The 15324-nt window shown below is 45.4% G+C and overlaps 1 protein-coding gene across 3 annotated transcripts in view; it reads left to right on the forward strand.

Moving 5' to 3' along the window:
* Window positions 1-15324, forward strand: part of NOL4L (nucleolar protein 4 like) — a gene marked incomplete at its 5' end in the record, with an annotated part of 138528 nt that overhangs the window by 52368 nt on the left and 70836 nt on the right. For 2 of the 3 annotated variants that reach the window (XM_079979201.1, XM_079979203.1), the window contains 2 exons: window positions 8349-8469; window positions 14931-15040. In XM_079979201.1, the coding sequence (XP_079835327.1) occupies window positions 8349-8469; window positions 14931-15040 (231 nt within the window). The remainder of the gene's footprint in view (window positions 1-8348; window positions 8470-14930; window positions 15041-15324) is intronic. The other variant, XM_079979202.1, reaches the window with a different exon arrangement.

Genomic DNA, 15324 nt, shown 5'->3' on the forward strand with positions numbered 1-15324 from the left:
CTTGGGCAATGTTGGGACTTCCCTGCTCTCCTCCCCTCCCCACCCTCAAATTTGTTCTAGGGGTTCAATCTGTTCCTGAGTTTTCAAAACGTTCACAGTGCAGGGGACTCTCTGCCTTCTAATCCATGCAAGGAATCTTAAGGCCTGGCAGAAATCTCAAATCAGTGCAGATTTGGACACATGGGGGGGGGGGGTTTGTACAAAAGGAATTCCTTGCACTGACAGAACACCGTTGTTGGATACCAACTTGTGGAATAATAGCTGATGGCTAGAAATACAGTGCATCTCACCACAGTGAGGAAAACACGATCTGCAATCCTGCTTAGTCGGCTGTCCAGGTATTAATTGATGACCAGCAATTTCCAGCCCCCTGTTCTTATGGTTCTTTATCTTTAAACTGCCTTGGACTAGACAGCCTTTCAAGTTGAGGACTCATTGAAACAGACTGCCCACTGTAAGGGGGGCCATCCTAGGACTCAGAAGACCAGCTAGAGTCATGCTCCCCAGTCTGGAAGCCCCTTCCCTTAATTCCAGCAAGCATTCTGAAGAAGAAGAAGAAGAAGAGTTTGGATTTGATACCCCGCCTTTCACTCCCCTTCAGGAGTCTCAAAGCGACTAACATTCTCCTTTCCCTTCCTCCCCCACAACAAACACTCTGTGAGGTGAGTGGGGCTGAGAGACTTCAGAGAAGTGTGACTGGCCCAAGGTCACCCAGCAGCTGCATGTGGAGGAGCGGAGACGCGAACCCGGTTCCCCAGATAACGAGACTACCACTCTTAACCACTATACCACACTGGCTCTTTGAGCATGGCATTCTGCACATGCTCAAAGCAGCAAGCAGTTCTGCACCTGTTCTAGGACTCAGCCCTGGAGCTGAAAATCGTTTTGGGCCTAAGCCATTTTTAGATCTGTCTGTCCCCATACCTGAGCAGGTATTTCAGGACAGCGGCATTCTCACCACAAACAGCTCTTAGTCCATGCTAAGGAACTAACTTCCTAAATGAGATCACAACATGAAAGTGGCAACGTTTGTAGTACTGCTTCAGAACCACCAGGGGTAACTTCCCACCTGTTTTCCAGATATGGCCATGTTGTAGACAGGGAAGTTTTTAATGTGTGATATTTTAGTGTATTTTTGGTTTCTATGGAAGCCGCCCAGAGTGGCTGGGGAGGCCCAGCCAGATGGGCGGGGTATTAATAATAATAATAATAATAATAATAATAATAATAATAATTATAGTAGCAGCAGCGGAGGAAGAGTTATTAATATGGCAGCTAGAGGAGCTAGCAGTTATCAATTGCCTGTTTACCAGTTCACTGAGTTTACCAAGACTGAGTTGGGACACATTAAAGAAAGACAACTGCTGTCATTCCCTGCTTCAGGTGTTTGAGATTCCTGTGGAAACCCTGTGGGATTTCATCAGGCCAGGCGCATGAGGTGCGTGAAGTGGTGGACTTGAACCTGAGGGTTCTGGTTTCAGATTGCACCCCCCTCCAGGCATGAGGCTCAGTGTGAATGAATTTGGACTGCACTTTCTCTCAGCCAAACCTACATCACAGGGTTGTCAGGAGGCTAAGAAGAGGGTGTATCCTTATCTACTAACCCAGGCTGTTTGGAAGAAGGGGGTATATAAACATGCTGAAGTAATTAATAGCAGATTCGGTAGGTTGAGCTTCATCCCAAGGGTGTAAGGGTCGATTCACACACCAACTCTACTTGCTCTCTTTTCCTAGCACGTGAGTAGCTGACAACCAGCAAGAAAAGTGTGCTAATGAGCTGGAAACTGGAGAGTTTCAGCCAAAGCAACTATTTTGATCTGTTGTCGTTATTATTTTTTGTATTTTTTCTGATAATGGAAGCTGCTACAGGCTACCGCCCAAGTAAGCCAAATCCCAGCTGCTACCACATTGCTCTCAAGAACACCGTTGCTCCTGCAAGGGGGAAAAGCGAAGATGCAAGTGGCAGAAAGCAGCATGTGAATTTGCTCAGATCTCCACATTTGGGATCAGAAGAGTTCGGGGTCGTTTTTTTCCTCCTCCTCCTCCAGATCAGGATGGCTTCCCCAACGGCTCATGAAACTCATTGCTGCTTTTGCCACACTTTCAACTAAAAAATGGAAGGAGCAAGATGAGGCACTGCTGGGATGCAGTTTTCAGCTCATTTTCCGATTAGCCAAGCAGCCTCCCCTGAATTGCATCCCTTCTTTGGGCAGCTCCTGAAAGAGGAATTGCTGACAAATGACTCCTGGGGTCATTGAGAGATGGGAGTGAGGCAGGGTGGCCACTCAGCCAAAAGGGGCTCTAGGAGGCCTTGGCAAGTGCTTAGGGAACAACCCTCTTGGCATCTTCAAAGCAGTGGGGGACCAGGTCGCCCCCCCCTTGCTCTTTGCCCTGCTGCTTCCTAGCCTGCCAGCAAAAATTGGGTTGTGCTGCCACTTAGTGGAGATAGGTATCTTTATTATTTTTTTTAAAGAAAAAACCAGGGTGCCTTGTTTCTTTGAAAAAAATCACTCTTTTAAAATCACTGAGGTTTTTTTTTTTTTAGTTCTTCTCTCTTCTAGAAAGGTTCAGGTCTCTTTTCCTTCTCTGTTTTGATTTTTAAGAGTGATCTCATGTGATATGTGTCCTAAAGTTCTTTTCATTTTTTTTAAAAAAAACATACAGTGGTACCCCGGGTTACATACGCTTCAGGTTACATACGCTTCAGGTTACAGACTCCGCTAACCCAGAAATAGTACCTTGCGTTAAGAACTTTGCTTCAGGATGAGAACAGAAATTGTGCTCCGGCAGCGCGGCAGCAGTAGGAGGCCACATTAGGTAAAGTGGTGCTTCAGGTTAAGAACAGTTTCAGGCTAAGAACGGACCTCCGGAATGAATTAAGTACTTAACCCGAGGTACCACTGTACACATATATGTTTTTCTCAGTGCACAAACTGAAAAGGGTTAATTGGAACAGGAAACCGAGGGTGTTTTCTCCAGTGTTGCTAAGAATGTTTAGTCTCTAATATGACTTTCTCCCTACTCCTCCTCTCCATCCCACCTTTTTTTTAAACTTAGCAATATGGTTAATGCCACAGCTATTTATTTATTTGAATAACATCCCATCCTATAATGTAGCTATTTAATCTGAAAGATCTGGCAGAGGATCTTCATATTTTTTTGGGATCCTGAGAAGAGACACAAACTTAATGATACACATTATCATGTGCTCTTGCCCAATTTTGCCACAGAGAAACAGGCCATTATCTGAGCTCTTCTGCCGGAGGCATGGTTCTCCACTATGAAAAATGAGGCCCGTTGTGTGTGGTTTTGTAAGGCTGCAGTTCAGATCATATAAATCTGTTTTACAGTGAGACAAAGAGTGAGGCCACTGGTGTGTTTAGGCCAGTGTTCTCTCCTTTGCCTGACAGCCGCTCTTCAGGTTTTCCTTTATACCTGAGAACCTTTTAGCTGAAGGTGCCAGAACGTGTAGCCCCTTCCTAAAGTAAAATCTGTCCTCCTTCCCTATTACCTGGCTTGAAAATATGAAGCATACTTGAATATGATTTTTGAAGCTGCCTTAACATGTGAAGCATACTTATTTATTTACATTGTTTGTATGCTGTACAATTAGCAATGTCTCCTGGGCGGCAAACAGTAAAAGTAAAAAACAAACAAACCTAACAACAATCAGCAGGCCAAGTAAATATATTTAGAACCAAGGTGTGAGAGTACGACAATGTTTGTGTTGATATTTTAAAATTGCAAACCACCTTGGGTCCCTTGTCAGAAAGGTATATAAGTGCAATAAATAAATTATGTCAACATGCCTAATGCATGATGTTGTGCAGAAACAGGGAATACTGGCATAGGGCAGGATTCGCTTAACCAGCCCTGTCAGTGGGAATGGAAGCTCAGTGACTTGTGCAACAGGGCTCCTCCCCCCATGAGCCCCTTGAAATTAGCTTGGGGGCGGCGGCAGTCATGAGAACCCACAGAACAGTTTACAGGGGGAAGAGAGGAGGTGCCGTTGCAGTGCTTGCGCAGATGAAATGACTGGAAGAGCGTGATGTTGAATTCCACTCCTGGACTTAAGCCTCTTTTAAGCAACAATGGATGGAAATTGATTGGCAGTAAGTTCAGGACTGGCACATCACAGATGTGGAATTGATTACGCTCAGAGGTGGAGGTGGCTGCTGTCTGAGGAGGCTTTTAAGACGAATTGGTGGAGTGGCAAGGGTGGTAAATGGCCATTAGTTGTGAGGGCTAAATGAAGCCTCCATGTTCAGAGGCAGTGTATACCTGACTATCAGATGCTGAGGGCAGGCAAGAAGGGGCGACTATTTCTGTTTTGCTCTGCCCTTGCGTTTCACGGGGCATCTGGTGGGCTATTCCATTCCTGGAACTAGTCCTGGACTAAACGGATCCTCGGCCTGATCTCTTACGCTTTTGTTTGTGAAATCAGACAAAGAGACCCTTCTTCCAAGGCTTTGTTCTTGACATTGCTGATCTCTTTTCCAGAACGTGATCTCAGACAGTTCATGCGGTTCTGTGTTTTCAAATGTGCTAAAACCTTGGTTTGCTGCTGAGACACGAAATGCCCCACGCTTCTGTCATGGGACTCGCTGGCATTCGCAGCAGCACAATGAGGCCACTTTGGCAGGGAATCAGGAGGGGGAAACTGAAAAGGCTTTTCTAACCCCACAATGTGTGTGCCTGGGAAGGGCCAGAGCTCAGTCTTGTAGAGCACATGCCTTGAGCATCCAGGGTCCCAAGTTCAGACTCCCTAGGTTGCAAAGAGCTCAGGTAGTGGGGTTGGGAACTGCCACCTTGTTTGAAGCACTGGAGAACTGCTGCCAGTGAGTTAGAGGAGACAATACTGGGCTCCACAGAAGCTATGGTAAGAGTATCACAAAGTACTTGGGTGTAGGTCCTGGGAATGACTATGGTGCTTCCATTTTGAAAATCAGCATGTTCAAACTGTTGATGCTGATGTGATGCTTGTTGTTCTATAGTTCTTCAGACATTTAACTGCACAAAACCTAGCATAGATTTGGGCCCTGGAAATGTCAGCCTTATCTATCTATCTATCTATCTATCTATCTATCTATCTATCTATCTATCATCTATCTATCTATCTATCATGTATCTATCTATCATCTATCTATCATCTATCATCTATCTATCTATCTATCTATCTATCTATCATCTATCTATCTATCTATCTATCTATCTATCTATCTATCTATCTCTATCATCTATCTAAGTTTATTTACATCTTGATTTTTTTTAAAGCCCTCTAAGTGGTTTACAAAAATACAAAATAAAGCGTTAACATTCTTCAGATGCCATCACAGAAATAATGGAAGCCAGCCAGATTTTTCAGAATTTCATATTCTAACTATCACGTTGGCAGAGGGGCAGTTGAAAATATGTCAATTTTATTTTGAGCATGGACTTTTTTGCTTCTTTCTCACAAAATTAGGATTTCCTTATTGAGGTTAGTTTGTGGTGGCTTTTTTTGGGGGGGGGCAGAGTGCAAATAACCCTGCCTGTTGTTAATATTTGTTAAAGTGTTATCAGTTCCCTGCAGAAAGCATGCTGTCATTGTTAGCCATAACCTTGGTAGGGAGAATAATGGATTGTTCTTGGAAGGGTGAGTAGGTTGAAATGATGAGAGAAATAAATAAAATTTGAACTGGTTCCCCTGTTCTGAGACTTTCTAAGCAGTTGCAGATATTGGGCCTGAAGAAGTGCTGGGTATTTGGGAAGTGGCAATTGGATACCTGTACCCTGAACGGGATCTTACAAAAGTAAGGTTTTCAAAAGTGGCTAAAGAACAGAGAGCCATTGGGTCTCGGTACAACCTCTTGCTTTCACAGCTGCTATGACTTCCACACTTACCATTTACAGGCAGTGTTGTATTTGGTGTTGCTTGAGAATTCTAAGAACCTCCCAAAATAAGGACAGATTTGAAACCAGTTGGTTAAAGTAAGCACCGTTTGATTCAAAATGTAAGCATCTTGATTCAAAATGATAACCAACTCTAACCAAACATAGATGAAAACCTGGTCCTTGATCTCAGGAATCATCATGCGAAATTTGATCATGATATCTTAAGAGGTGGTCAAATGTACAGCGAACAAACAACTTTCCAAAATATATGTACAGGTTATTATGATTTATATTGTGCATTTCTACCGAAACTGTCCTCAAGGCAGCTAATGACAGAATTACAATTAAAACAGTATATTATTCAAACAGTAGCAATGAAAATGTAAAAGAGATAGTCTAAAAGCATGCTGGAAATTTGTGGGCAGTGACACCGCCCCGTCCTGCCAGAGGCTGTTCCAAAGTCTGGGGGCTGCAGCTGAGAAGGTCCACCACACCCCAGAGGGGAAGTAGCCATGGAAGAGGGCCTTTGAAGTGGAATGGGGTTCTCAGGCAGGATCATGCTGGGGGAGGCGGTTGCTGCAGATACCTTGATCTAAGGCCATTCAGTGCTTTAAAGGCTGAAGCCAGCATCTTGCATTTATATCACACCAGCAGTGTGCATGGTGCTGTACAGCTGGGCACTGAAGCGAATGAGCATTCTGTTTTCTCCGTCAGTGAAGGCCAGGTTCTGGAATATGGCTGGGTTTTGCTGGAGGGACCAGCGAAACCCACAGTGGTGGTGGGGGACACCCGTAGCAGCAGTGGGGCTGCCCATGGCAGAGGAGGCAGCGGTGTGTGCGTTCCTGTGACAGTGCCGTGGCTTGCTCACGGAGGCAGGGACATGGCAGGGACAAGTGGTGTCCTCTTCAGGTCCAGATCTATTGCCTGAGGCGACTGTCTCACCTCATCTCATGGGCCTGGGAGGGACCAGAAATGAAATAATATTAGTTCTGGAAGGACAGTCAGCATCATCAATTCTACAGTGGTGCCTCGCAAGACGAAAATAATCCGTTCCGCAAGTCTCTTCATCTAGCGTTTTTTCGTCTTGCGAAGCATCCCTATTAGCGGCTTAGCGGATTAGCGCTATTAGCGGCTTAGCGGCTATTAGCGGATTAGCGGCTTAGAAAAAGGGGGGGAAAGGGGGAAAACTTGCAAGACTCGCAAGACGTTTTTGTCTTGCGAAGCAAGCCCATAGGGAAATTCGTCTTGCGAAGCGCCTCCAAAAACCCTTTCGTCTAGCGGGTTTTTCGTCTTGTGAGGCATTCGTCTTGTGGGGCACCACTGTATCTCCTGCACCTACCTAAAATCTCTTTGTTAGGTAAAGCTGGGAATATTCCTTTTCCTCCCCAGTGACAGAGCTCCCTGGGAACAGCCTTAGGAAATAGATCAGTGAGTGTTTCTTCTCTTTAGCCTGGAGAAGAGAGGATTGAGGGGGTGACATGATAGCTGTCTTCAAATATTTGAAGGGCTGTCATGCAGAAGAAGGAGCAGACTTGTTCTCCGTTGCTCTAGGGGGGCAGGAGTAGCACTAACAGAAAGCAATGCCAGGGAAGCAGAATTTGGTAAACTTTAAGGGGAACTGTCTAACCAGGGATGGGGAACCCTTTCCAGCACAAGGGCCACTTTCCTTCTGGAGGCCACCTCCCAGAGGTGGGTGGGGCCAGATGCAAAAGGGGGGGGGGACAAGTATAATTTTTACCTTTGTACAGTTGGCTAGTTTCTACATGTTTTACTCCTCCCTGTAAGTCGCTCTGAGACATACACTGAAAAGCAGAATATACATTTATTAAACACCGTATTTTTCGCTCTATAGGACGCACCCGACCATAGGGGGAGAACAAGAAAAAAAAAATCTCCCTCTCTCTGCTCAGCGCCCCCTCAGCGAAGCGGCAGGAGAAATGGAGCCCCTTCCGTTTCTCCTCCCGCTTGGCTGAAGGGGCGCTGCGCAGCTCTCCCTCTCTGCTGAAGCCGGGGGAGTCTTGCTCTCCCAGCTTTAGCAAAAGGAACCCGAAGCCTTTGGAGCGCAGCGGGAACTCATGCTGCGCTCCAAAGGCTTCAGGCAGCTATCTCTGAAGCCTGGAGAGCGAGGGGGGTTGGTGCACACCGACCCCTCTTGCTCTCCAGGCTTCAACAAAAGTAACACGTAGCCTCCGGAGCGCGGAGGGAGCGCTCCTTCTGCGCTTTGGAGGCTTCGCGTTGCTATCGCTGAAGCCAAGGAGCCTGCATTTGCTCTATGGGACGCACACACATTTCCGCTTAATTTTTGGAGGGGAAAAAGTGCGTCCTATAGAGCGAAAAATACGGCAAATAACAAATAAATTGACATTTTCTGTACATTGAACCTGCACTAAAACAGCAAAGCAAAATATGCTCATGTGGGGCTGAGTTACTCATCCAGGATATGGACCGATGTCATCTTCTTGTTTCTCCTCCAGATTGCTGAAACTTACGCCTTCCTTCCAAGAGAAGCTGTGACCAGGTTCCTGATGAGCTGCACTGAGTGCCAGAAAAGGATGCATTTCAATTCCAATGGGGTGGAGCCCAAAGGTAGGACTGGTAAGGTTCCCTCCATGAAACCCTGTAGAGCTTCTGCCAGACGGTATTGCTGGAAGCCACCCAGAGTGGCTGGGGCAAGCCAGCCAGATGGGTGCCGTATAAAGAAATTTTTTTAATCATCATTATTGTTGACAGCACTGGGTTAGATGAACCACTGGTCTGTATCAATGGTCTGACTTGATACAAAGCAGCTACAGGCTGCATACCAGTGATTTCCAAACTTCTTAGTCGATGGACCATTTGAAAATCGCTGATGGTCTTGGTGGATCACTTCATGATTTGTTTACCTCTTGAAGCAGTAGTAATGCACTGTTCTAGATTATGTGTTATTTTTAATTGTATTCTTATTGCTTTTTTTCTTTCTTATGTTGTATTTTATTGTATTACGATTTGCGTTCCATAGAATTCAAATTGTTCTACAATAAAATGCAATATAAGAAAGAAAAGAAGCAATAAAAATACAATTAAAAAATCAGTATGAGTATTTAATGCTACAGACCACCTAAATGAAGCTTGCAGACCACTGGAAGGGCCACAGTCTGGGAATCCCTGCCCTATGCATTGGGGTGTCCCATCTCTTGGTTTCACTTTTCCAATCCTTTAATGTGGAATACATCTCCTAAGACCTTTTCTGCATGCTTCTGTGTTTGTAATCACCCAGAGACTTTACCCATAGCAACTTACATGGGCAACACTGGGCAAGGAAGACTAAGTGGCCTTCTGTTCATTGCCCATTGGCTTCATGAAGCTGGCTGAATATTTTTTACAGAGCAATCCTAAACATGGGAAGCTGGTATACCTTACACCAGCATAAGTGACCCCTATTCTACACTCTGTTGAGGAGCCACTGGGAGGGGCTATTGTAATCTAATCTGGAAGGGGTGGGGCTTGAGGTTTGAGGATCAGGCACTTGGTCACATGACTGGAGCAGGTGACTTTCCTTGCCTTAGAATCATAGAGTTGGAAGAGACCACAAGGGCCATGGAGTCCAACCCCCTGCCAAGCAGGAAACACCATCAGAGCACTCCTGACATATGGTTGTCAAGCCTCTGCTTAAAGACCTCCAAAGAAGGAGACTCCACCACACTCCTTGGCAGCAAATTCCACTGTCAAACAGCTCTTACTGTCAGGAAGTTCTTCCTAATGTTTAGGTGGAATCTTCTTTCTTGTAGTTTGGAACCATTGCTCCGTGTCCGCTTCTCTGGAGTAGCAGAAAACAACCTTTCTCCCTCCTCTATGTGACATCCTTTTATATATTTGAACATGGCTATCATATCACCCCTTAACCTCCTCTTCTCCAGGCTAAACATGCCCAGCTCCCTTAGCCGTTCCTCATAAGGCATCGTTTCCAGGCCTTTGACCATTTTGGTTGCCCTCCTCTGGACACGTTCCAGTTTGTCCGTGTCCTTCTTGAACTGTGGTGTCCAGAATAGGACACAGTACTCCAGGTGAGGTCTGACCAGAGCAGAATACAGTGGCACTATTACTTCCCTTGATCTAGATGCTATACTCCTATTGATGCAGCCCAGAATTGCATTGGCTTTTTTAGCTGCCGCATCACACTGTTGGCTCATGTCAAGTTTGTGGTCAACCAAGACTCCTAGATCCTTTTCACATGTACTGCTCTCAAGCCAGGTGTCACCCATCTTGTATTTGTGCCTCTCATTTTTTTTGCCCAAGTGCAATACTTTACATTTCTCCCTGTTAAAATTCATCTTGTTTGTTTTGGCCCAGTTCTCTAATCTGTCAAGGTCTTTTTGAAGTGTGATCCTGTCCTCTGGGGTGTTAGCCACCCCTCTCAGTTTGGTGTCATCTGCAAATTTGATCAGGATGCCCTTGAGTCCATCATCCAAGTCGTTGATAAAGATGTTGAATAAGACCGGGCCCAAGACAGAACCCTGTGGCACCCCACTAGTCACTCTTCTCCAGGATGAAGAGGAACCATTGATGAGCACCCTTTGGGTTCGGTCAGTCAGCCAGTTACAAATCCACTGAGTGGTAGCATAGTCAAGACCGCATTTTACCAGCTTCTTTACAAGAATATCATGGGGCACCTTGTCAAATGCCTTGCTGAAATCAAGGTAGGCTACATCCACTGCGTTCCCTTCATCTACCAGGCTTGTAATTCTGTCAAAAAATAAGATCAGGTTAGTCTGACATGACTTATTTTTCAGAAATCCATGCTGATCCATGCTATTGGTGATCACAGCATTCCTTTCTAGGTGCTCACAGACTGTTTGCTGAATGATCTGCTCCAGAATCTTCCCTGGTATTAATGTCAGACTGACTGGGCAGTAATTATTTGGGTCCTCTCTTTCCCCCTTTTTGAAAATAGAAACAACATTTGCCCTCCTCCAGTCTGCCGGGACTTCGCCTGTTCTCCAGGAATTCTCAAAGATGACTGCCAGTGGTTCTGAGATCACATCTGCCAGTTCTTTTAATACTCTTGGATGCAGTTCATCTGGCCCTGGAGACTTGAATACATCTAAACTAGCCAAGTATTCTTGTACTATCTCCTTAGTTATTCTGGGCTGTGTTTCCTCTGCTGAATCATTTGCTCCAAATTCTTCAGGTCGGGCATTGTTTTCTTTATCGGAGAAGACTGAGGCAAAGAAGGCATTGAGGAGTTCAGCCCTTTCTGTGTCCCCTGTTTGCATTTCACCATCTTCTCCTCTGAGTGACCCCACTGTTCTTTGTTCTTCCTTTTGCTACGAACATACCCATAAAAGCCTTTTTTGTTGCTTTTAACCTCTCTAGCAAGCCTGAGTTCATTCTGTGCTTTAGCTTTTCTGACTTTGTGTCTACACGTGCTGGCTATTTGTTTGAATTCCTCTTTGGTGGTTTCCCCCCTTTTCCATTTTTTGTACACATCCTTTTTTAATCTTAACTCAGTTAAAAGTTCTTTAGATAGCCACCCTGGCTTCTTTAGGCACCTTCCCCCCACAATACCCCAATCTCAGGGACTTACGCAGGTGTAAGTTTCTATGGCTGAGCCGCTGCTTGAACCAGGGTAAGGGACTGAGCTTTGGCTCAGATCGGAAAGCCCAAGATCCACCAGATCCAAACTCGCTCATCCCTGGTGGGTCTTGGGTTTAGATTGCACTGTGAGCTTCATTCTCCTCTTTGCTTAGCAATGATCTTGCAGTCCTGTACCCAGGGTGGTTGCATGTGTCTGCTGCAATTCTGCAGGAGGGCAGGGAAAACGTCCTGTACGGTATTAGGCACAGAATTCAGCTAGCAGAGAACTTCGGCTCTCAGGGTAGAGGGAAAGGAGCAGGCTCTGAGCCGTGGTGCCTGTGAACAGATGCTTGGAATTGTGTGGGCTGAAACCTCAGAAGCCAGGGCCAGGGGGGGGGGAGAGGTGGGGAGAGGGGCACAGGTACCTTGCAGAACTCCCAGTGGCCTCTCCCCCAGGCTAGCTAAACCAGAATGGAAAATATGAAAATAGTAAAAGCTGCAGGATAAAAGCATGCAGAAACTCAGTTTGCATAATTTGTACACAAGTTGCAATATCCTGTTTGGGCGTCCTAGGCACAGAACGTAATTTTTTTTTAGGACAGAGTATACAAAGGCCTTCTCATACTATAAAAATGTGTAGCATGAGGGTCGTTCAGAGCTACTTTTGTGGAGGCTGCTATCGGAAATATTGGTAATCTCTGCTCCCTAGCCAGGCACAATTAAAATTATAATCTAGAGGCAAGTTTGAACATTTGATTCTCCTTCCCATAAAACCCATAATAATCAGAAGTCAGTTGAAAACACACCTAAATGCATTATTTATTTTAATTTCCATTTTCAAGAGTTAGAAAGCTCAGGTTCAATGTTAGCATGGGTTCAAACAGTCATCTTGGGCATGTTACAACTTCTCAACCTCAGTTTCCTACCTGTGAAATGGGAGTAGTTATTTTTGTTTGTTTGTTATATTTTAAACTCATCCTTGGTTCCATAGGATCACAGAATGGTTTTCGGCACCACATAAAATGTGTCATAGGTAAAGGTAAAGGGACCCTTGACCATTAGGTCCAGTCATGTCCGACTCTGGGGTTGTGGCGCTCATCTCGCTTTATTGGCCGAGGGAGCCAGCGTACAGCTTCCAGGTCATGTGGCCAGCATGACTAAGCCGCTTCTGGCGAACCAGAGCAGCGCACGGAAACACCGTTTACCTTCCCGCTGGAGCGGGACCTATTTATCTACTTGCACTTTGACGTGCTTTCGAACTGCTAGGTGGGCAGGAGCAGGGACCGAGCAACGGGAGCTCACCCCGTCACGGGGATTCGAACCGCCGACCTTCTGATCGGCAAGTCCTAGGCTCTGTGGTTTAACCCACAGCGCCACCCGCGTCCCGTAAAATGTGTCATAACTACATGTAAACCAGTAAGTAAAAGGATAAAACCAAATGCAGGAAATTAAGCTGCTGCTCCTTAACTATGCATATGCTCCCCGAAGTGCCTGCCTAAAGTTGTGTGTCTTCAGCTGTTGGCAAATGTAATCAATAAAGGGGACAGCCGTTTTGCCACAGAGAGAGAGTTCCATATTGGGGTCCTCCATGGATCACCATGTAATGAAGCATAGTAATTGCTGGAACAATGGAAAGGGCCTTCTGCGCAGATCATAAGGCTCAGGCTGTCAGATATGGAGGCAATACTACTCCAAGTATTTGGGACCTAGGGTGTTTATGAACCCCAGAGTCAATTTATTTAATTGGGTCCAGTGGCAATTAAATAGCCAGCATACCGATGATACCATGCCTCAGATCCCTAGGTGAAATGCTTCCAGCAGCATCTTCAGGAGGGAATCCTGTGGCACTTTGTGCCTTAAAACCCAAGGGGCTTAGCAAAAGTTGCCTACTGCTAACAGACCTGACACTAGGAGTGGAAGGAATCCTCATAATACCATGCCTCTGACTCCTAGCCTACAGAGCTGATCCAGAAGGATCCTGTGGACATTGATCTCTAAAGCCACCAGGAGAGCCATAAAAACTACATGGCACAGGGGTGCTGCAAAACAAAAGCAAATAAAGCTTGTAAAGGCTTTTGGAAACTGAAAGTGCTATAGAAAGTGTTCATGGCTAATAATATTGAAGTCTTAGATATCAGGATTTTCTGAGGCCCTGGTCAGTAGCCAATTTTCCTTAAGAGCCATTGTGAAAGCAAAAGTGGCCTTGACAACAAGCGCTCTTAGTTTTTCCTCTGCATCTTTTTTCATTCCCAAGTTGGCCCAGGTATTAACTCCTATTTGAAGGGCTGACTCAGATGTTAAGATTTTGAAGGCTGCAAATTCTGAAGAAGAATATTTGTGCTGAATGCTCACCTGCCAACAGCAATCTGGCATTTGCCAGGTTCATGAAAACAATTTGCAGTTGATTTTGAAACGTGTCCCTTGTTAATCTGCTAAATAACAATGGCCTTCTGCCTTGTGATATATTTTTTCCAATGTGCTCCTTGGCTCTGAGCGGGCATTGCGTCCTTGCTCTGCTTCCTCCCCGCTTTGCTCTGAGAATTTGGCTGCAGAGGTTACGGCCAGATGGAGGCTACATGGATTGTATCCTGCACAGTATGAACGAAGGTCCTTGTCAATAGCGCCTGTTCCACAATATCCTGAAGGGTAACCATGTTAGCCTGTTGCAGCAAAAACAACGAAGAGCCTAGGTGCCAGAAGACTCTTTTGTTGTTTCTTCACAAGAGGTGCCCTTAAAAATAATCTACACAAGCCAAACTTTTTTCTTTTTTCTTTAATCCTTCATATGCAAGCCTTTTGCCACTTTGCCAGGAGGGGCAGGGAAAACAAATGACCCTTTTGTTCCAAAGCTTCATTCTCTCTGTGCAGGGAGAGGGTGGTGATGGAAGCAGCCTCGTCACCTATGAAGGAGAGATGGATTAGATTATACTTGATCAACTTTCACAAAGGACATGGGCCAACTCTAGTTACATGAATCTATTGGGGGGGGAAAACCCCATGGAATTGCAGGTAGACGCAAAACTTAATCCTCTCCGTTGGGAATAGGTAACCTTTGGCCCTCCAGGTGTTGCTGAACTACAACTCCCATCAGACCCGGCAGGCATGGTCTGAAGAGCATCAGGCATAAAGTACAAGGAAGGAAGATCAGACTCCTGTTGTCTATAATGAGCCTGGCCAATCCAGAAACTTCATACTCCCTACCAGTCAGAGATGCTGGTATTGCACAGCTGAGCCCACTTCTGCTCCTAAAGTCCACTCTTGATTCCTGAGCATATACTCTCTACAGTTACTCATTAGGCTTGGACGCATTCTTCTCCCCTTGTGCACCTTTCATTGCAACAAATAGACCTAACCAACCCACTTCCATTCCTTTTATATAGAAGCAGGAAATGTGTGCACTCACTGGGTCTTGTTTGGGCCTTAGTTTGGGGAAAAGGTGGACAGATGTAGTTTTGCCTTTTAACTTCCAAATGACTCCCCTCCTCCTTTCTATTTATTTACAGAAAATGAACCTCCTTCCTCTCTGGTCTCTGGCATCATTGACTACAACATGCCTCTCACCTCCACCTACCTGAAGCAGATGAAGTTGCGTGTCATGAATTCCCAAGAGCAGGTGAGCTTCTTTCTTCATAATTTATCAAATCAGTCTTAATCTAGCAGGCGTACAGGGTAAAGCGTACAGTGGTTTTTAAATGCTGCCTTTGTCAGGACCAAACTCTGTTTCACAAAGCAGTGCATCATCTTTTTGAATGACACAGAACTCTCTTCCAGGCTGGATATAATGAATAAATAAAACCAGGGAGGAGGCCAGTGAGGGGTCTCTGGGTGAAGGCATTCTGTTTTAAGCCTAGCCTTAAATTGGTAAATGGAAGACACTCTTGCCAGCTAAACAGGTTA

The sequence above is a fragment of the Podarcis cretensis genome, assembly GCF_951804945.1.
Source record: "Podarcis cretensis genome assembly, chromosome: 6".
Lineage (NCBI taxonomy): Eukaryota > Metazoa > Chordata > Lepidosauria > Squamata > Lacertidae > Podarcis > Podarcis cretensis.